Source organism: Geospiza fortis, unplaced genomic scaffold (assembly GCF_000277835.1).
Source record: "Geospiza fortis unplaced genomic scaffold, GeoFor_1.0 scaffold11, whole genome shotgun sequence".
Lineage (NCBI taxonomy): Eukaryota > Metazoa > Chordata > Aves > Passeriformes > Thraupidae > Geospiza > Geospiza fortis.
The window spans coordinates 9490691-9512516 of NW_005054304.1; the positions used below are offsets into that span (position 1 = coordinate 9490691).

Here is a 21826-nt window from a genome sequence, read left to right on the forward strand (position 1 = left end):
TGCTGAAATCCATGTCACAATGGCTGCATATTCCACTCTCTTCTGGTCTGGCTGTGTGGGAAGCAGACACGGGAGGAGGGAGATGAATGTGGAGATTTCCACTGAGCAAGGTGTAAAATCTGCCTTGGCATTTCACAGGTTCAAAGGACCATTGCAAAACAGATTCAAATGGTGAAGCAGATTGGAAAAGGTCGCTATGGAGAAGTCTGGATGGGAAAGTGGCGTGGCGAAAAGGTAGCAGTGAAAGTGTTCTTTACTACAGAGGAGGCCAGCTGGTTCAGAGAAACAGAAATCTACCAGACTGTCCTGATGAGGCATGAAAATATTCTTGGTGAGTGAAGTGAATTATTTGATAGTGAACAGGTTTTTAAGATTAGCAATTTTGTATTTGCTGTTATCTGATGTCCTTTCCAATGTGCTTTGTTTCCCTCTGTGCTCTGCAATTAGCCACCCAGTGCTTTTCAAAGGAAAGTTGTTTAAAGGATTACTGAAACATAAATAAAAGTTTAAAAAATAATGGGGTTTAGGGGTTGTTATTCCAAACACAACATGTCTGTTTCAGCCACTGCTATATCTATATCTGGGCTTCTGAAAATACATTAAAGGCTAGAGGTGAGGCACAGCTGCATGGAAGTAAGATGAAAAGAATTAAATATGTTATTAAAACAAACCTGCTGAAATGGATGACATTCCTGATTTCTGAGCAATCAAAAAAAAAAAACAACCCATGAGAAGTATTAACTTGAAAATAACCTCTTTGTTTTCTTTTTGAAGGATTCATTGCTGCAGATATTAAAGGTACAGGATCTTGGACCCAGCTGTATCTTATCACTGACTACCATGAGAACGGCTCACTTTATGATTACCTAAAATCTACCACCTTGGACACAAAAGCCATGCTGAAGCTGGCTTACTCCTCTGTCAGTGGCTTGTGCCACCTGCACACTGAGATCTTCAGTACTCAGGGCAAGCCTGCTATTGCCCACCGTGACCTAAAGAGTAAGAATATCCTGGTGAAAAAGAATGGCACCTGCTGTATAGCAGATTTGGGCTTGGCTGTTAAATTTATCAGGTGAGTGGAAGTGAGGGGGGCTGAGGGCAAGTTAATAAATCAAGTGCAAAAGTTTCCTTACTTCTTGACTGAGTGTGCACGAGTGAGCGAGCACCTGCAGTGTGTGTGCACACCTGGGCTCTGCTCATCTGTGTGTGAGGTCACCTGTGTGGGGGAGAATGTCATCTCAGCACCTCATGCAGGTGTATAAATAGTTGCTTTTTGATTATTTGAGCACATTAGCTGCGTTTGTATAAAGGTTCTCTTTTCATCACTCTGTCCTCCATGGCTGCCCCAGTATTGCTGGCACACAGTGAAAGGACACAGCAGTGACAGGTTGAAGTCACATCACTGAGCTTGTCACTGAAGCATTCAGCTTGTCTGATCCCATGAAAATTCACTCTCAACTTAGAGAGAAAAATACTAATAATTTGCACTAGTTACTAACTAGGATTTATTGGAAAGGACCCCATTTGGGCTGCCTTTTGTTTCATTTCCTACAAATCAAATTGCCCGAGTACAGATTTGATTTTTGAAATGGCTTTTAAATTTGATTTTAAAAAATGGTTGTGTGTTTAAACAACTTAGAAAGAGCAGACAAGTAGAACTTACTCACTCCTGGGATTCATAAGGAGCCACTGCTCTCTGACAGCTCTGCTCAAAAGCAGCTCGAGCTCTCAGCGGTGGTCCTGGTGGTGGAGGCGCGTGCTCCGAAGTTTCTGATTTTTCTGTACACAGAAATGTGTCCAGAATACATAGACTGAAGGTTTCCGTTTTGCAGGTCAGCTTTGAAACCGTGCACTCCCTGGAGTATTAAAAAAATTCAGGAATTCTGTACAAATCTTGAACTGAAATTATTCAGAGTGAAAGGAAAGGCAGTTTTTATGTTCTCTTCTTACCCTTCACTTACCTGCCGGGTTCCTTGGTGAGGCATTTCCTTTATGAGCCTGACCTTTCTTCAAGAGACAAGAAAGGAATATTTTTACTTTGAGGAACAGAGGCCTAGAAAACAACAACTTGAAAATAAACAATAAAAAGTTTTGGGGAAGAAATTCACCCTTTGCAGGTGTACTTTGCCTGGCAAATACAGAGCAGCACGCTGCTTAGCTGTGAATGAAGAAGAGTGAGGAATTACCAAGTGCTGTTACAAAAGAAGGTGAAATATGGATTTTTCACACTCCAGATGGAATTTATGTTATGTACTTGGCTTGTTTTCATACTGAATCCTTCTTCAGACAGCATTTCTCATGCAACAACAAGGAACAGAAAATAGTTGGAAGGGGTGTGCTCTGCTGAAGCTAATGATTCTAGTAAAATTCTTTGTGTTTCCATTTCATTTGAAATAATACAAGATAATGCAGGTCACTGGATTTGTGTTACCTTCTTGCAGGTGTACAGTAGTACCACTAGCATATGTATTTTTTAATGACTGTGTAGATGACTGGTTGTACCACAGACTCAGCTTTCCTTCATATCAGAAGGTGAAAAAAATATTGGTGTACATGAAGAAAACTATAGAAATCCAGTTATTCTGTGAGGATCTGTTGTATCCACCATATTTAAAATACATACATTTTGAAGGTGAATAAGGGAAAACAGACCTTTTTAAGCAAACCAGAATATATAACATATATTAAACTTTTAAATATATTGAAACTGATGTAGCTGAATCTGAGTTAATAAGAAAAACAAGAATCCATTCACATAATTAATGGGAATTTTTTCCCCGTATGTTGTCTCTTCTGGTCAATGTGTGAGGTGTGACACATTTGCTTAGATATTTTTATGCATTTATCTCTCTGTGTCTGCATATCTTGATGTGTAAAGGTTGGAAGAGATCAAATATAGTGCATGCAAAAAAGAATAGATTCATCTGCCTTGCAGATCTGATTTGCTACAGCTGAGATACTGCCCCAGCTACTTAGTATCCCCCATTAATTGCTGAGACCAAAGCATTAGGTGATAGAGCATGATAAGAAAACAGCGTTTAATGAAGATTTGATTGTTATCACTAACATTAGAGCTCGGGCTAATGCTAATGAAATCTCACAAATGTTACAGCATCCCTGTTGAGTCTTATCTCCATTGTGGTTCTGCATTTGAATGCTTAACATAGCCTCAGGCGGGTCAGCCTTTTAAGGAGGGTTGCCTTCACACTAAGAGGCTTTTCTTGCAAGAATTGTTCCGTTAAGATTATGCATTACTTTTGACCTTGTTTGAGAGTGGATGTGATGTGGATTTACTACTTCTTCCCTCTAAATTGGTTTGTTTTCAACCCACTTTACTGCATGCTTGATGCCTTTTTTTCTCCTTCTTTTTCTTTTAGTGACACAAATGAGGTAGACATCCCTCCAAATACCCGTGTAGGAACAAAACGTTATATGCCTCCCGAGGTGCTGGATGAAAGCTTGAATAGAAATCACTTTCAGTCCTACATCATGGCTGATATGTACAGTTTTGGACTCATCCTTTGGGAGATAGCAAGGAGATGTGTTTCAGGAGGTAAAGAGCTGGGAGATCACTTTTAATTGTGTCAGTGAACCTCAAGCCTTCCATTGCACCTTTTTCTCTGGGTAATTGTTTTTACAGTAATAAACAGATGTGGGTAAACCATACAGGTAACTCTCTTAATATCTGTTCTCCTGTTGAAACTTATTTTAAAGCATCAGTCAGTGCTATTTCAACAGCAGAGATTTAGACTGTGTTTTAGTGGCTTGTTTGAAGGCAGCAGATGCCTGCACTGAGGAAGTGTGGAACTCATTTGGGAACCTTTTCTAAAGGCATCATGTTTCTGCTGGACTGGGGTGTTCAGCTAATTTAGCAGAAAGAAAATAGTGTTTTCTTAGTTTAGTTAAGAGTTAAATGAAAGGAGGAGGACAATTTGGGGTTTGCTGTTTGAAATAAATAAATAATCTTTGAAATAAAGTCTTTGAAATAAATAATCTGTTTACTAGACAAGTAGCAAAACACCAGAGGGAAGTGGCACTTCTTACATCACTGTCATACCAGTGATGTGCTTCATTTCCCTCTTTTCTGCATGTAGAGCTCAGTGTCATGCAGAAGTGATGGGTGTTGTTACCTCTCTTTTGCCACTGGGAAAGTTAAATGCACAGAAATGACTTGGTAGCAGTTCTGTGCCAGTTTGGTGGTAAGAGTACAGCATGTCTCTTGGGTATCTGCTACCTTCAGCATTCCTTATGGATCTTTAAATCCTGCAGTATCATGCTGAATGCTCACCCTAGAAAAGCTGAATATTGCCAATGAGCAGCAGGATCCCTGTGTTTAAAAGTTGGTGATGTGCATTGCAATGTTGTGAGGTGAAATCTGTAATATTTTTGTCATTGTTGCTGTGCACAAAGAATGGTACCTTGCCATGTTCTGAAAAGGCACAGAAATGCCCTTTAGTATTTTCCAGGCCCACTGATAAGGAGGAGACCTAACTCAAGGTTAATTCTCTCTCAGATTACTCTGATACAGACCCTATGCTAATAGCTCTTTCTGTGAGAACTTACTGGAGATTGCTGGATTGGACAGCAATGGTAGAAACTGTCTCACTTGGCAAGTTACTGCACTTTTGGATTAAGATACCTGGCCAGTCTTTACACAGCAGTGGTTGCATTGGAACTTGACTGTGGAATAAACTTCTAGTCCTTTTTAGGGGCAGTACACCCAGCTGTTCCACAGTATCGACAATCTGTTATAAAATGAGAGGGGAAAGGGGGAGTGGAAGCTTTTTTTTCTGCAAGTGACAGGCAACTAATTGCTTCTTTCAGGAATAGTTGAGGAATACCAGCTTCCATACCACGACCTGGTGCCCAGCGACCCCTCGTACGAGGACATGCGGGAGATCGTGTGCATCAAGAGACTGCGCCCCTCGTTCCCCAACAGATGGAGCAGTGATGAGGTACCTATCATCCCTCTTAGCATGCAGTCTGTGCTTTTAATCAGAGCTAGGGAGTGAGACTGACCCAGTTCTGCATCATTTTGAGGGAGGAGGATATTTACCACTGGTGCTGCCATTTAGGAATAGCAGCATGTAGATAGTCTGTGGGGAGATGAAAGATTTAGGTGGCATGAGGTTTGTGAGTGTGAGGAGAAAAAATAACCTCCCTGGGATGCCTGAGGTCTTGTGCCACAGCCAGTGTGAGAAGATCTAACCAAATCTCACCTGCCTCATCCTCTCCCTAGCCAAATCCCTCGAGCCTTCAGACTGGGGCTGGAAACACTGGGGGAAGGAGTAGCAGTTCCCAAAAGGGCTTTTGTGTGATGGCACTCAAGTGTTTGGTCTGCTACCACATGTGTCAGGGATTGAGAAGGTTTATTGCAATAGCTGCGCTTGATTAATTGGTTATCATCCTTGATAATCCCACCCCAGGCATTCCAGCAATAAAAGGACAATTTGTTACCACATAGTCCTCGGGTATTACCAAAAATGCATTTATAAAAATCTACGTTAATGTACATGAAACGTGTTTGGCTGGTCTGGACAGTGCTCGTGGTGTTTATCTGTAATGGCCTTAGAAAAGACCTTTTCCCTTCAGTTTTTCAGCATTGCCAGCAAGTGCAGTCTCCTGTTGCACTGACCCTGGTGGGACTTTCTCTCCCCGTTCTCTCCGCAGTGCCTGCGGCAGATGGGGAAGCTGAGGGTGGCCCTGCGCGTCAAGAAAACACTTGCCAAAATGTCAGAGTCCCAGGACATTAAACTCTGACTCTGCCAGAGGCCCCTGGAAATGGACTTTCTTGTGCAGGCAGAAGTCCTGAAGATGTATCAGAAGTCTTTGCTAAGTACCTTGAACGGAGGAGTCACGCTGAAGAGCAGCCGTGAGTTTTTGAGGAGACTATCCATTGAAAAATCATCTGAATTTTGACATGCAAGATGGAAGAGGCTTGTCTGCCCTTGTTTACATGGGGAAATACAGTTTTAGTAACTGGTTTAAGATTATGCATGTTGCTTTCCATGAAAGCCACTTATTATTTTATTATTATTATTATTGTTATTATTATTATTTTGATTGTTTAAAAAGATACTGCTTTAAATTTTATGAAAATAAAACTTTTGGGTTAGAAGTAAAAAAGATGTATATTGTTACATTAAAAAAAAATTGGAGGAAACTGCTGAAAATGAAAGCAAATCAACTTTTTCACTTCCAAAAAGACTATTGCACTCCAGCCTTAAGAAAAACAAAAAGGTGAGTGGATCTGTGTAGCTCAGAGGAGCTGTAATGGAGCCTGCCTTAAAAGCCACCTATTTGTGGAGATAACTTTCCAAACCCTGGGTGTGCAAGTGATTCTCAGAGTACAGAGATAGAGCCCAATTTCATCCCTGCCATCCCAGCTGGTGTGGGTGGCCTGATTGCTGTGGGTGGCCTGTCCCAGGGAAGGTCATGCTTCATTTGAGGTACTTGAGAGCTGTATGTATATGGTTTGGTGTGACTTGTTCAAAAAGATCTTCATGTTTGCAGGAAACCTGATGGGAATAGTACCACAGTGATAACAAGTGCCCTTTTTCTTGGCTTTTTTTCCCCTTCCTTTTCCTCCACTGCAAAATAAAATGTTTTGTGTGCAAGTGGAAATGAAGTACACATTTGAATCTGCTGGGTAATTTGAAACTTCTAGGACCCACAAACAACCACTGTTCAAGAGGAAATTCCTTGTGAGAAGGAATTATTATCTTCTGTTTCATTTGTGTAAAAGTGAGGGGTCATCTACAAAGCACAGCTGAGAAAAAAAATCTGTGTTCCCTTTTTTAAGGGAAAGTGAAAAACCTCAAAAGTGCCCATTTCTAGGGTGGCAATCATATTTTTTTGAGTGTGAGGAGACTGTTGCCTTGAGGCTGTACTAGGAAGTGACAGGAAGGGTGGGACACATTAGGTGGGTGGTGAGAGCTGGGAACCGTGGGCAGCAGTGGGTACCTGCCTCCAGCACTCCTGGTGTAGGGAGAGACACCACAAACTGAACTATTGCCTCAAGCTTTATCTGCATTATTATTTTGGGTGTCCTTCCAGCAGCCTCCACACCTCTGGCAGCTGCTGCACAGTAGTGCCAGGCTCTATGTAGCAATGTGGTTCCCAGCAAGAGGAGCTGTCAGGGGAGAAGGGCAGTGGGAAATGTATTTTCTGTCTTCCTCCTTCCTGGGTCTGCAGTAGTTGTAGCAATGTTAATGCTACAGAAGGGGAAGTGAGAGGTGAAATATACCCTGGGAGGTGTTTTCTTTGGAAAGGTTCTGTTCTTCATCAGATTAACAAAGCTGAGCAGCAGGGGAGTTACTGGTTTACCCTTTTTTACCCTTCATTTGTTTTTTAAAAATTTCCTGCCTGCCTATGTTGTTTTACTAGATGGTGTTCAGCTTAATTTTTAAATAAGTCCTTACAAATGCTGCTTTGATTATGCTAAGCCTATTTCAGAACTGAAATAAGTGCCATGCAGGATTTAGCCTCAGCACTTCTGTAGTGTTTCTTTTTTTTTTCCCTTTTTGGACAAAACTGATTTATTTGTGGTAGGTAGGTGTATAATTGGGGTTTAGCTTAACAGCCCCCTGAAGGTATTTGTAGCTGGAAAAATTACCATTTTGTACTTTCAAGCTAACAGAGAAAAATGCACAGTTCAAGAGAACCAGCAAGACCTCCATGATGATAGGTGTTAAAAAGCTTAATCAGAAGTTTTTTGTTCATTAGAGTGCTTTTCCTGCAGTGCAGTTTCCCTGCCTGTACCCAAATTTACCAAGCAATACAAAAAGAAAATCTCTGAGAGTTAATAATTCGCCAAATCCTGAGCCCAGGAGGGGCAAGGATGGTTTCCCCATCTTTAAAAAATGTTTGTGAGGCTAAGAGTGAAGTTTGCTCCTCTCCTTGGCCACCTTGGCCTTGAGATTTGTGGGCCAAAATAGGGACAGCTCAGCCTCTCTTCACCTTTTTGTCTTAGTGAATGGATCCATGGGTTTCCAGTCTCATTTCTTCCCATAGAAGCCAGCACACCCTGTGGAACCGAGATTTCTCAGCTCCAAACCGCACGGGACCTGCAGGTGCCAGCTCGCACAGCAAGGATGCTTCTTTCCTCCCTGTTTAGGTCTGTTTCACCTCTACCCTCCTAAAATATTTTTTTTTTAAATAAATTAGCAGGGCTCTCTCCCCAGGAGTGTTTTGGAGGGTGCTTTGCCAGCTGGCAGCATGAGGCATGCAGTGAATGCCCCTGGCACCCGCCATCAGCATGTTGCAAGAGAAAGGGCCAGTCGTTGGTTTCCTGAGCAAATCTTACCTTTTTTTTGGTCCAGAAGAAAAAGGTCTAAGATACTGGTTGATAGCTCACATAAAGTGTGTATGTTAAATGTTCATGTGTTTTTATATATATATAAAAATATATATATATATTCAGTTTCAAGTCTGGAATAGCTCCAGTATGTGGATTAAGAGTAAACTATTATGGATGAAAAAGCACTAAATAAAACATAATATTTATTTATGAAAATGCATAAATGACAAATCACTGCAACGGTGCTGTATAGGAAAATAGATAAATATATATATATATATGAGGAGACACACACTGAGAAAGCAAACAGTCTGCGGTTGTGTAACTAGTGCCTGCCGATTTTCTCCCAAGACCAGATTCTGCCCTCAAATCTAACAACTGTAATCTGTTGTGAAGGGCTATTCCTAAGACCAAAATCAGCCTAAGGCAAGTGTGGAGGTCTTTTGTTCCAGCACTGTGACATTGGAGTCAGAATGCCTGCGTGGGTGACTTCCTGCAACACTCAGTGTGTCATTATTAAGGTTCAGCACCTGCAGTGACTGCAGGTTAGTATGTTTATTTTGCCAGTGTGGCCTTTTAATGTCACTTCCATATTTTGGTAGTTTCAAAGGGCATGTTGATGAGGGCTTGGAAGTCACTGATAAAGATAATTGTGGCTTCAGTGCCCAAGGGTCTAGAAATCCACTTTTCAAATGTAAATCATTCAAGGAAGTGTAGTTTAGTTTCTTCCTGGCATAGGTGAGATGGCATATGTAAGTGGGAGAAGAAAAAAAAAGAGAGATGCCATCTAGCAACTGCTATCCTTTCTCTAGCACAAAGTTATTTCTATTAAAGAAAAGGTTGTCAATGTAGAGACTAAGAAACTAATTTGTGTTCTTTTTTGAGAACCAGTGCCTTATTAAACCTGTAAATACTGTAATTAGAAAACCTGGGGAACAAACTGTGTTATGTTGTATTTGTTCAAATTGTATATGGTTGTTTTAACATTCCCCCCCCTCCCCCAATAAAATTGTTTCCATCTCCCCATGCCAGAGATTGCTATTTCCTTTTCATGAGCTTGAAAAGCACCATCTTTTTGTTTCATTTCCCTGGCTAGATTATTTTGACTATGCCTTATTTTATTTATTTTATTTTTATAAGATTTTTTCATCTGAACAAACAAGTAAACAGCAATATGTTGCATATGTTTCCACTGGCATAAAAAAGCATCACTCCTTTCACAAGTCAGTGAAGAGAAAAATAGTAATTAAAATAGTGTTATCACTAATAGAGCAGTTGCTCATGTTTTGTGGCTGATTATGTAAATCTATCAGAACTCGGCATTAGCATAGTATCTTTTTAGACATCCCCCCTTCATTCTGCCACATCTTTATGAGTATTTTTGGCTTCTATTTTTAATAGTACAAGAGGAACAGGAGTCATCTCTGCACAGACTGAAGCAATAATTCCTAGCCCCATGTATCAGGTGAAAAAGTTTCAGCCTAAAATCCACAGCATCAGCTGAAAGTGGCATTGCTTAATGCTGAGACATGGGGCGTGTACCTCTGCATCCAGTGAGGCATTTCTGGGAATTTGTACCTAAAGCTGGAGCACTATTCTCATTCTGCAGTGCAGATCCACCTCTAGTGTTTCCTAATGTTTAATTGCCTTGCTGGTTATTTCCAGAGAAGTGTGTAAATAATGGCAATTTTCCCTTGAGCTGCACAGCCCCTGCAGCCCTCCTGCTTTGCCCCAGACTGTCTGTGCTCAGTGGCATTGCAGTTATTCTCCAGCAGCATTTCTACAGCCCCCTTGCCCTGGCCACATTGAAGTGACAAAGCCCTGTGCTTGCTGCACATTGCCCCTGGCATGCCACTGAATCCCACAGTTCTTATGTACAGAAACATTTCTTCTGATGAGATTTTCTTTTTTTAAGAAAGAAACAAAATAAAAGAGTCCACTTCCAAGCTTCCAGGAACTAAACGAACAAAAGGTGTATTTTTTTTCCAGTTGCTTATAAATATAATTTATTACCTGTTTAAAAATTCTTTCTTACACTTTGTACATGTCAGGCTGACAGAATAAATGCAGGCATTTACAAACAGAGGGAAGGAGAAAAAAGGGAGGGGGGTAAGAGGCACACTCAGAACTAGTAAACCACACCTCCACTGTACAGCAATACAAATAATGCAATGGCTAGCACTTCTCCTGTAGTAAGTCAGTCTTTAGAGAAGGAATTGCATAGAAGATACAGCAATAGGGAAATCAAAACCAAAAGAGTTCTCCAGATCTGAATAGCAAAGAAAACATATCCCACAAACCCTGGTAGAGCTGTGACATGGGAAGAGAAGGGAGAAATGTGATACACCTGGGTCACACAGATGTTTCTTTTCCTATGGGCCCTCCTTTATTTTGGAAAGGTACTGAAGGTACCCTCTTTCATTTTTTTTTCTTTCTTTTTTTTTTTCTCTACAACAATAACAGAACATGTGTTAGCAAAAAGAGTCTACCACACAGATATGTGACAACAGTGATGCCACAACTTCTCTGTCTCAGCAGTGTCACACACCATGGGTAATTGGCTCTCGGCTCGGGTGTTTTTGCAAGGTACCTTGAAAAATCTGCAGGGAGAAGAGTGTTTTGCCTCTTCTTCCTAATTTTGTTTACTTTCCAGACCGATTTTGCTTTTTGTTTGTATTGTGCTAGCTCCCAAATTTACTGGCAAGCGGTAGCCAGAGCCAGCTGGCAGCAGCCAAAGAAGCTCTGGGGCCCGTGCAAGCTTTTCTCATTCAGGGCTCTTGTCCCAGCACTGCTGTGGGACAACCCTCCCAATGACATCCCACTTCCTCACAGGCATCCCAAAGCTACTCCCCTGCCATGACATGGGATACTTTGGGAGCAGAGGGCAGGCCCAGGATGCAGCACACATAGCAATTAATCTCTTTGTCAGCAGTTGAGGAGACTGAGCCACTAATAAATACATTTAACCAGCACCACAGAAAACATGAAATACCTATTTGGGATAGAGGTTTGTGGGAACTCTGGATTATCATTGCTTTTTTTTTTGTACAGACAGTTTATCAAAGGACTTCCAGATAAGGGATTTTCAGATTTCAGGGAGCAGGGATCAAGTTTAAAGGACAAATAATTAAATAAACTAAATGCTCCTATTCAAGCAAGGAGCCTGACCTACCAAGCTTGTGGCTTTAGTTTAAGTCCAATTCCAGTTACTTGCCAGTTTTTACTCTGTTGGCTTTTGACATACTGCCTATTTGACCTTGCAGTGATGATACAGCACTGAATTTTGACCTTTACCTTCCCATTCAAAAGTTGGTAAAATAAGAGGATGTCCATACCTAACATGAGAGCTAAAAGCTAACAGCAGGTAGTGTCCTTTGTTTTCTCCTCGTTGCCTCTATGCACACACACACTTAATTTGCCTTTCTGTCCAACTTCAAAGGATGTCTGAGATATGTGCTTCAGCATTTAAAAATCTGCAGTGCAGCTCATTTATGGACTCAAGGTTTCACACACAAGCTAGGAATGGATTGCAGTGGTGACCCCAAAGTCAGTAACTCATTGGAGTCCTTGTGGGAGAAGGGCCAAAGGTTTGGTTTTCATTCACAAACCACTCGTGTCTTTACCCCACATGATACTGGCCAAGCCAGCCTGCAAACACTGAGTTACTTCATGGCCAGGTGAGAGCCAAAGTAATACCTGAAAAGACTTCTGAACACTCAGTAAAATTGCTTACAAAGTGCCCTGAAAACAAGATTAAAAAAACCAAGCCAACCTCAACAAAATTATTGTGTTTAAATTTAACCTCAGAGCTGTGGGAACTACTTGGTAGAGCATACAAAGGTCTAAGGGCCCACCCACCCCTCCCTTCCCAACGCCCCCTGCCCCCAAAAGAAGAAGAAAAGGAGAACCAAAAAGAAACTATTGTAGGTAGCAATACAAGACATTAGGACACTGTCCACAATGACAGGCTTACAGCATGTAAATACATTTATTCTATATGTAAGCAACTGAAATAGCAGGAAACCCAGGGAATGGACATGTTTGGCTCTGTGGGTATTGCAGACTCCAACATGTCTCATGAGTGTCTGCATTTCTGCCAGCGAGACAGAAAAAAGTCTTGGTCTCCCAATAAAGCAAATCTTGACTGGAGACACCTTCACTACTGCAAAATTTTCAAGATCCACTGAAACAGCACTTAGGTTCTTGTGCTGTTTAGCAAGACGCAGTGGAGCAGTTGTGATCATAAATTTTGAAAAGAAAAAAAAAACCAACCAAACCCCAAACTTACCCTATACACTGACAGTCACCTTTACAAGAACACAACACAAGAAGAACTGAAGAAAAAATAAAAGGTGAAAAGGATTGCCTCCAATAAATGTTTCTTACTCGGAAATTAAAGGTTTTCCTTGAAGTCAGTAGATATTTTATATATATTTATATAATATATATACTATTTATAGCACTAGGAATCAACATGTAATGAAGAGATGGTGTAACAAGCAGCAGAACTGCTGCAGTACAGAGCCAAAGGTGAACAACTAAAAGGAAGAGTATTTTAAAAAATAGTAATAATGGGAGGATAAGAAGCCTGCAGCCTTTTTCTTTGTTTGCTTTTTTCTCTTAAAGCAGATGTGCTCACCTGACATAAAATCTTAAAACAACTTTTAAGAGTCAGCTCTGCCTGCCAAACTCCTTTGTCAGAGCCATCCTATAGGAAGCTTCTTCCCGTGCGACGTTGCTGTGGCGGCAGCGACGTGGTGGAGCTGGGGCTCAGCCCCACGAGATGGCACTGTGTCCATGCAATCCAGGCAGAGGAACTGCTGCTGGCTTTCCTCCCACCAAAAACAATATCCTGAACCCATCTGGCTGCCCTGCTTCCCACCTGCTCTCCTTGAGGCAGCAGGATGGGGATGCTGCTGTGAACGGCACCAGCCAGAGCCCTCTCCCACAGCGCACAGTGCCCTGCCACTGCCACTCCCCCAGAAAAAAAGAAAAAAACTGAGCAAAATTAATGCAGGGAAGTGTGAGGTGAGGTGGGAGCTGCTGTCAGCAGCAGTGGCAAAGAATGGGTGCAGAGCTGCTGGGATGAGCTGTGGCTCTGTGGAGGAACCTTCCCCTGGCTCTCCCTGCCCTGTCAGGGCTGAGGCAGCCCAAGGGGCTGTGCTGGGAGCCTGCCAAACCTATGGAGTTGCTGCTGGAGAATCCACCCAGCCCGTGATTGCAGCAGGGCATAGCAGGTGGTTTCTGAGCAGTTGAGGGAAGAACAGCAGCTTCACCACCCAGTGGCAGTCATGCTGCTGCCCAAGTCATGTTCAGAGATGAAGGGTTACATTCTTGACCTCCAGCCACTCTTAATCAGAGTGTGCATCTTTCCTTGTAATAAATCCTCTCTACTGTGATGCTGTGAAAGGAAAATGCCCCAAAACACTGAGGAAGTTGCTCATCTGCAAGTTGTTTCTCTTGCAGAAGGCATCAGAGCGCAGGTCAGGGGGCTGACCAAAGGAGCATCAGCTCACAGCACTACAGATAAATAGAGACTTTGTGGCCCTGATCCAGGTGAGAAGGCTGCACATGCTGCCCACCTAGAAAAACTGAGAGCTGGGGAGCAACAAGTGAGCCTGGGGATCAACCAACACAGATTGAGCTGAAAAGGCCAAAGGGTTTAAGGACAGTTCAGCTCCTGCACCTGCCTTGGAAGAGAAGTCAAGGAAGGACACATGGGAAAGGTGAAGAAGCACAAACTGAACACAACTGTTACACCTAAAGATGGCATGGGAAGGAGAAAAGCTGAGACCTACCTTTAAGAGCCATTTTAGCCCTCTGAGGTAAGTTAAAGGTGTGGAGAAAGGGCAGAGCTGAAAGCCTCAATCCAACTCTTCAGAAGCTGAAAGCAAAGTTTCTATTAGCATTGCAGGGGGCTGCACCAGATGCCCAAGGTGAAAAAGAAGATGGTTGCTCATGGGGAGGATGCCCATGGCATCTCCACATTAAGAGAAGGTTGGGCTTACATGAGCAAAATGCACACAGATGTTGAAAGTTACAATGCATGTCCTCTGGTCTCCAGTTTTGACTGAAATGCTGGTTTGCAAACTGCCTGGCTACCTCTTACAAGGAAGGGAACTTTTTGTGCTGGCTGTCTGGTGGTCAATCAAAACCTAACTCACTGGTCAGGGAACTATAAGCAAAAAGCGACAAGGCTGTGGAAATGTCAAATGGAAAAAAAGGTCAGATGAAATTTTCTTCTCATTTTGACCGATGACATTTTCAGTTACCTTCAAAGGTGCAATCTGGAAAGCCCTGGGGAAAACAAAACTAAAAGCACAAAAGAGAACAAGCTAACTTCAGCCTCGGAAAGCATATGGAATGGTAATGCCTATGTGGGCAGGGACATGCATGTGTGCACAACAGCAACAACCAGGGCCTGGCTGGAAACCTGGAGCGGACAGGTTGGGGCAGAAAAGCCTTTCTGTGCTACACATAAACGACAGCCCAGTCAGGTGGTAAAACTACTGCAACCCCATATGCTGTCAGGTACCAAAGCCACAATTTTCAGTGAACAGAACAAAATACGTTTGCAGTGACAACCACTTTTTGTTTGCTCCTTTTGCAAAGCTTCCACCTGACCTGCTTTGTGAGGGCTGTAGAGGGACAAGCGTTCCCTGGCCAGCCACTGAGGACTGCACTGCCCTGGCCTGGTAGTGGTGCTGGCAGGAGCAGCAAAGGCAGCAAACTGCAGCACACAGGATTTCAACTTCACCACTCCACTGCCCTGCACTGGCCCACGGAACACAGGCTTCCCTGGCTGCAGCAGTGCCTGGGAATATCCAGGGAGATCTGCCAAGCGCATCTCCCACAGAAGTGACCCAGCAGAGGGCTGGACTGGCAGCAGCCCTGGTACAGCAAGCATTGCTGGAGGTGGTGCGTTTCAGTGAGATCTGCAGCTCTGTGGGGAACTGCTGGCTCTTAGAATGCTACAAAACAAAGCAAAAATTATGGAGGCCCAGCTTGGGTGCATAAATCAGGTGGAGGATGTCAGTGCCTCCACATGCTTGCACCATCTCTGGTTCACAGCCACCTAAGGAATGCTTCTTGGAGCAACCTGGAGCAACCTGTCATGCCAGGGTCAGACACTTGGTGGGTGAAGATCAGCAGAGTGTCACCAGTTCATGCTGCCCTGGCACTGGGCACGGAGCACAGCAATGCTAACATGAGCTGAGCAGCCTCTATGGGCTGGCAGAGGGACTCTGGAGGAGGAGGAGTATGATGACAAAGGGAAGGACAGACAGCATAGAGAGGAATACGTCTTAAAAAGACCTTCAGGGAGGGGACAACAGGTTCCATAAAACCAGAAATTATTCATTCTGCTGCTGACAATATTAGAAATAAAGTAATAATGGCAATATTAATAGTCATTATAATCCTTGCACTAGGTACTAATCAGTAAATAACTATCATAGCAAATTCTCTTTTTCATTTTTTTCTGGGTTTCTCCCCCTCCCCCCTCCAACCACTCTGAATTGCATATCTCGCCCCTCATATAGCAAAGGGGTGGAAAGGGCGTGAATTGAAAATTAACTCAGATCCTTCATTCCCCACTGTCTTAGAGCTATTCTCCACACAGCACACAGGCTCAGTGGGACTGTCCTGGGGAAGAAAGGGAACATTTTGTGTGTTCCTGCTTATCAGCCAGAGTACCTGCTTTCCAGATGCACACCCTGATTTTCTTGGTTTGTTTCTTTTTTTTTACAAGTAGGTCTAGGAAACAGAACAATGACAGGAGGATCATTGTGAGACAACCAATGTGCAGAATTGTAGCCAAAATCTGAATTCACCAGAAACCAATAAGCTGAAACAGCCACAACCAACTGTCCATAGCCTTGTCTACAATGGCTTTAAACAAAAAATATAAAGAGCCATGGACAGTTTCCGTACCCCTGTCCAGAATTTGATGTAAACAACATCCATAGAAATTGGGATTGTTAAGAAAGTTTATCCATATATCTGGATAGCAATAAAAAGCGTTTCCTAGGAAACTGTAAAAACCTGTACCAAGCAGTGTACAGCCAAGCCGAGAGGAACATTAGGTTGATTTATATTTTCAAGGTACAACTTTGCATGATCTCTTTCTGATCTTGTGATAATGTACAAGGAGAGCACGTGTGAAGGTCAGGGCTGGTTTTTTTTTGTTTGTTTGTTTGTTTGCTTGCTTTCTTCTCTGAAACGTCTCTTGTGTAACTCATTGGTCTGGGTTTTCATTTCAATTCTCCTTTGCAATAACAGGGCATTACCGCTCCCTGTGTCTGTCCTTCCTGGTCATGCCAAGGCTGCATCAGTAATTTCCTTCTGCTGCCAAAGAAACAACTGTTTCGTGTCTTCCCATTTCTTCCAGAACTGCTGCCAGCATGCTCAGGTTGCCATCAGGGAAATTCTGGGCTTCCCAGAGATCCAGGATCACCCCGGTGGGACTTGATTTCGTAGCAAAATAATTTAAGTACCTGCAATGAGCCAAAAGGAAACTTGCTCGTTTTGAGCTGCATGGAAACTACCTGAATTCATATGATTTCAACCCACCCCTGTTGTTGGTGCTGTCAAGGTGCTCATCCCCTGTGCAATCAGCATGAGCAGTGTGTCCTTGTGCTTTCAGTGGGACTTGCACCAGGATGTTTTTGCACATATCCCCCCCTCCCTAGGAGCTCCCCTGCCTGACCATACATGGGCAGCCCTGCTCACCTGTCCAGTTTGAGCTTGTGGGCCAGCATGCGCCAGTCGTGGCCCCTGGTCTGGGGAGCGTCCAGGCTGCTGCACAGCTTCTGCCTTATCGGGTGGGGGATGCTGAAAGCACTGGGCCCCACGATGGTGGTGATGGTGCCTGCTGAGTCCATGGGAGGATAATCAATGCCAGTAGGTTCCTGAGATTGGAAAGACAGAAAAAAAGCCTGAACAACCCACTGGTTTTGTTAAAAGACAAATGGTAGAAAAATGAGTGAAAAGACAATGGTAGAACTACATCCTCTGAGACACAGGGCTTTTACTTGCAGCCCTCTGCTAATCTAGTAAACAGTAACATAAACATGTTAGTCCACTGAAAAACAGAAATATTTATAATCAGCTTTGGGTAGAAAAAGGCTTTTTTGCTCCTCTTTTTTTAGGATAAATATTGTTATAGCTGGACAAAATTGCCAGCTTAATTAATTGCTTACTGGAAATAATGAAGGATCAGCCACTTGGACACATTTCACAGCAAACTGCTGCTACTACTAGAGCACAACTGGGCTTTCCTGACACGGCTGACAAGATCCCCTTCCCACCATCTTCCCAAGCCCCAGTGTCTCACCAAGCCAGCACCAGGCTTGTAGAGCCACAGCTCTCAAGTTCAGCTCCTGGTGAATTCATCCTGGAGCTGTTCCATACACCTTGGCGTGGCTGCTGGTGAACCAGAAGGGCTTGCTAAAGATTCCAGTGGATAGCATCAGCTGGCACTGCACGTTGGGGGCCAGCTGATCTTTTTCTTTCTCACAAGGAACAGTTTATTACAGGTGAAGGGAGCAGGACAAAAAACTCTTCAGCTTCCTTGTGCAAGGGGTTTTGTTCAGACACAAGTCAGGGGATGCATACAAACAGCTAACCAATAGGGCATCCTCGAGGGAGGAAGAGGCAGATTACATCAAGCGTCTGAGGCAAATTGAGGTTTGGAGGGTGGAGAGGATGGGTCACATGGGCCAATGGGGCATCGAGGAATAGGGGAATTTCAAAGGGGTGTTGCAGACAGGGATTGGCCCGAGGTTTAAGTGGCAGAGAAAGTTCGGGAATCAAGGGCTGGGTTGTCTTGACAGGCAGGGAAAGGAAAAGAGCTGGAACAAGGGGTGGGGAATAGCATGAGGGACAGCTTTGAGGGAGGGTAGAACCCAGTGGTAAACCAACTTGGGGAAAACATGGGGGTACAACAGAACGAACCACTTAACAAGGAATCAATAAAATAAATTCCAACTGCAACACAGGCTCGCACTACTGACATCCCTCTGGCAGTACCCAAGCTCTCTGAAGCCTCCAATGCTCTGCAGACCACAAACAGTCAGTACCACCCCAGACACAAGCTGAGCCCTTATCTGCTTGTGACTGACTCTGGAAATAGATGGAGAGCATGTGTTCAGAGCAGGGGCTGGGGTGGGGGGGGGCAGGCACTGCCCCCTCTCCCCAAGACACCTGCTGTGCTCCAAGGCAGTGTGGCAGCTAGCGTTTCAAGGGAAAAGTCATTCCCAAAGCCAGCTTGTCCCCTGCAGGTGTGGTGTTGATGCTCTTTGATGTGGTCCTCCCGGCTGGAGGGGTCCCCATGGCACCACTGCTAACACCTCAGAGAATACAGCAGTTGGCTCCTCTGGGCAAGGATTTTGTCTTCTCCTTGGCCTGGATGGATTTAGTGCCCAAAGGCTTGGTAGCTGGTGAGACAATGATAGCTGGTAAATTTGGATGGTTTTGTTTGTTTAGGAACAGCAAGATCCTGCAGGGACCATGATGGAAAAAACAGCAAAAGTGTCTGGTTCTGCCCTAATGCTGCTCAGTCTATTTCACAATTTGGTATTCTTTTCTAGTAGAAATGAGGGAGCTGCTTCTCCTCCTCCTCTGCTAGATCACAGCCCCAGGCAGCCAGAAACACTCATACTAAAGACTTGTCATTAAATATCAATTTGTTTTCTCCTCTGTGAACTGTCTTGTTGCTTTGTGTCAAACTGGCTGTTGGGAAGGAACCTGTAATACCTGAAACAGTCTTAAAGCCAGGCAGCTCCTGGCTGAAGCTGTAATCACAAACCTCCCAAGGATTTTGCTGGAGATGCTCACAGTCCTGTGCAATCTCTGGTTTATCCCCCAAAAGTGTATTCAGAGATGGAAAGGGAAGAGCCAGTGTCCATGAGCAATACACAGAATGAAACCTTCTGGCTCCACTCTTTTATGTACACCAATTAACTCTCTTCCACTGTATAAATACAAATTTTTTTGGCTTTTTTTTGTTTGTTTGTTTTAGTTTTTTTGGGTTGTTTTTTTAAAAGGCATGGCATTTTAGGCAATTAGAGAAATTTCTAACTAAGGAAGATTTACACAACCCTGTAATGTCCTCAATTAACACGTTGAATGTGGCATCTGTACTTGGGTGCCAAGGCTGTGGATCACAGACTGCCTGTCCCAACCCCAGTACCCAAAACCTGGCAGCAGGTACTGCCCAGGAGCCAGGAAATTGATGTGCCTGATGCTGGTGCTGTGTGCAGGCTCACCCACACTGGGAGGTTGGAAGTGGCAGCAGGGTGGTGGCAGTGGCATTGCAGACTGATAACCTTTTCTTTATCTTCTGGGCCAAAGGACACACGTGCTGCCCTGGCTCTCTAGGTGGCCTGCAGCCTGAGGGGCTTCAGGATTGCTGCAGAAGGGGCCCAGGTATCTGTAGCATTGTCCTGCGGCTCTTCTGTGTGAGTATCAATGGTACAAGATAAAAACAGAGCTTCAAAAATGAATCAGGAGAGACCTTTATCACAATTTTCCTCCTGCTTTGCAAATGTGCATGTTTTGGCACTCACTGCATTTGTGTTTTGGAAGTCCCAGTGGCAGACACTGTATAAAGTCAGTATAAGCCAGTTTAATCCGCAGAAGTTTTACATCCTTTGCAGTGGACAAAACGAAAGCCCATCAAGGGAGGATTCAGGAAACTGTGTTACTAAATTTTTATCACAGGGTGACACTGGCAGAGAGACAGATGCAGCAATAAGGAAAGATGCCAGCACAGTCCTGCAATGCCTAACTGCTGGCTGGATACCACTAGCCTAACCTCACAAGCAAATGTAAGGAACGAGAGCTATGGTTTCCCGATGCCTGGTCTGATGTCTTTATCACGCTTCCAGAAGCATACATTGCTTTCCAAGTTGCAGTGATTACCCTTTCAGGTGATTACCCTTTCATCAAATCTTTGAGTTATAGGATTTTTCCCTAGTTGACCTTATATCCCAGCTCTTAGCAGCCCAAGGTCCTCCTGTTCCTTGCAGGAGTTTGGGAATATCACAAGGTGTCAACAAGGGGCAATTTTGCAGGAGGCAGCCTTGATCACAGTGGTATTGCTCACTCCCTCTATTCATCTTTGATGGATAGGATCACAGCACAAGACAAGAATATTACCCTGTTCTGAATCTATTACCAGGCCCTATTACACACAACCAGCTGAAGATGATTATAGTGTATACTTGCATTTCATTAAAGTTACTTTCAGCTCTTTCTCTTCTCTGTGAGGTTAAATTAGTGATTACCTCAATGCAGCACTAATTGTTTATGATGCTTGTTTTACCATCTGTCCTTAATGCTGTGTAGTCCCCAGATGAATCTGTAACTTTACACCCACTAACCAAGCAGATGTTATGGGTAATGGTGCTCGCTGTCAGAGCCCTACAGCACAAGCAACTTTCATCTCTGCTCTCGCAGCCCTTCCCCAAGCCAGCCAGCAGTTATTGCCACCTGAGAGTCTGCTCCTCATAGCTGCCAAGGGTACCAGAGATAAAACCCACCAGCACATTCACTGAAGTCAATGCCACTTCACACCTGAATTTGTTGCTCCATCTCAGCCCCAAGCTTGACTGCCCCACGGAGCTAAAATTCTCCAGGTGCTACACAGCATTAGCAAACTTATGATAGTATTTCTTCTGGAAAATGCCAGCCATTGTCACCGTGCAGTAGTTGGAGCCCAGCTAGCCCCACAGAAGGCATGCCAAGAGCCTAGCTGGACAGCTGCGTGGCCACTGCGCCCCAGCTCCTGACAGGAGGCAGGCGGGGGAACAGCTGTCTAAGGAGCTCTCCCCATGGCAGGGTGAGGAAGGCAGCACCTTGTAAGGCAGGCGGACAGCAGCAGGAGATGAATGCAGCGCAGACAAAGGCGAAGGAGGCAGCACAACTCCGCAGCAAGGAATGAGGAATAGGTTTATTGAAGAGGGTAGGATAGGCGCCAAGAAAGGGTCTGCGAAGATCCGCCCCGAGGGACAGAGGTTATAAAGTGATCCAGAGGGGAGGAGCAACCCACTCCGTGGCCAGTAACTTAACAGAACATAATGATTGATACAGAACAGTAACAAATGGGGGGCGTGTTGGGGAGGGACAGCAGTCTCTGCTCCAATCACCCTCTGCCCAGCGTAGAAGATTCTGGGGAAGAGGCGCGGGCAGAAGGTGACGGACAGGGAGGTTGCTATAGAAACACAGGAGGGGTTAACAAAGAAACCATAGCAACTAAGGAGGGGACTAAGGATTGACATAAGAACAGATACCAAAGAGCGGGAGTTCCCAAAGCAACAGCGGGGGGCATTGAAAGTTAGCTGAACCGGGGGAAGGTGGGCATGGAGCCTGAGGCAGAACCATTGTAACTGAAACAGGGGGAAACAGAACATACCAACTTGAACATGGCAAATACAACTTGAATAACAAACTCAACTGTAAACTAAAAAGCGGCCATACCGCAACAAGCCATCAAAAGAAAAATTGCCAAAGACAAAAGTCAGGATT

At 44.0% G+C, this 21826-nt stretch overlaps 2 protein-coding genes across 5 annotated transcripts in view; one reads left to right on the top strand and one right to left on the bottom strand.

Moving 5' to 3' along the window:
• Window positions 1-8561, top strand: part of BMPR1B (bone morphogenetic protein receptor type 1B) — a 185649-nt gene extending 177088 nt beyond the window's left edge. For all 4 annotated transcript variants that reach the window (XM_031066363.1, XM_031066364.1, XM_031066365.1 and 1 more), the window contains 5 exons: window positions 139-331; window positions 775-1072; window positions 3378-3553; window positions 4825-4955; window positions 5671-8561. In XM_031066363.1, coding sequence (XP_030922223.1) covers window positions 139-331; window positions 775-1072; window positions 3378-3553; window positions 4825-4955; window positions 5671-5760 — 888 coding nt within the window. In that variant the 3' untranslated portion in view covers window positions 5761-8561. The remainder of the gene's footprint in view (window positions 1-138; window positions 332-774; window positions 1073-3377; window positions 3554-4824; window positions 4956-5670) is intronic.
• A 3621-nt stretch (window positions 8562-12182) lies between these two features.
• The window catches only part of UNC5C (unc-5 netrin receptor C), a 248586-nt gene continuing 238942 nt past the window's right edge, over window positions 12183-21826 (bottom strand). The window contains exons 17-18 of the mRNA XM_031066482.1: window positions 17030-17208; window positions 12183-16794 (exon numbers count right to left, since the gene is read on the bottom strand). Of these exons, the coding sequence (XP_030922342.1) occupies window positions 16629-16794; window positions 17030-17208 (345 nt within the window). The 3' untranslated portion in view covers window positions 12183-16628. The remainder of the gene's footprint in view (window positions 16795-17029; window positions 17209-21826) is intronic.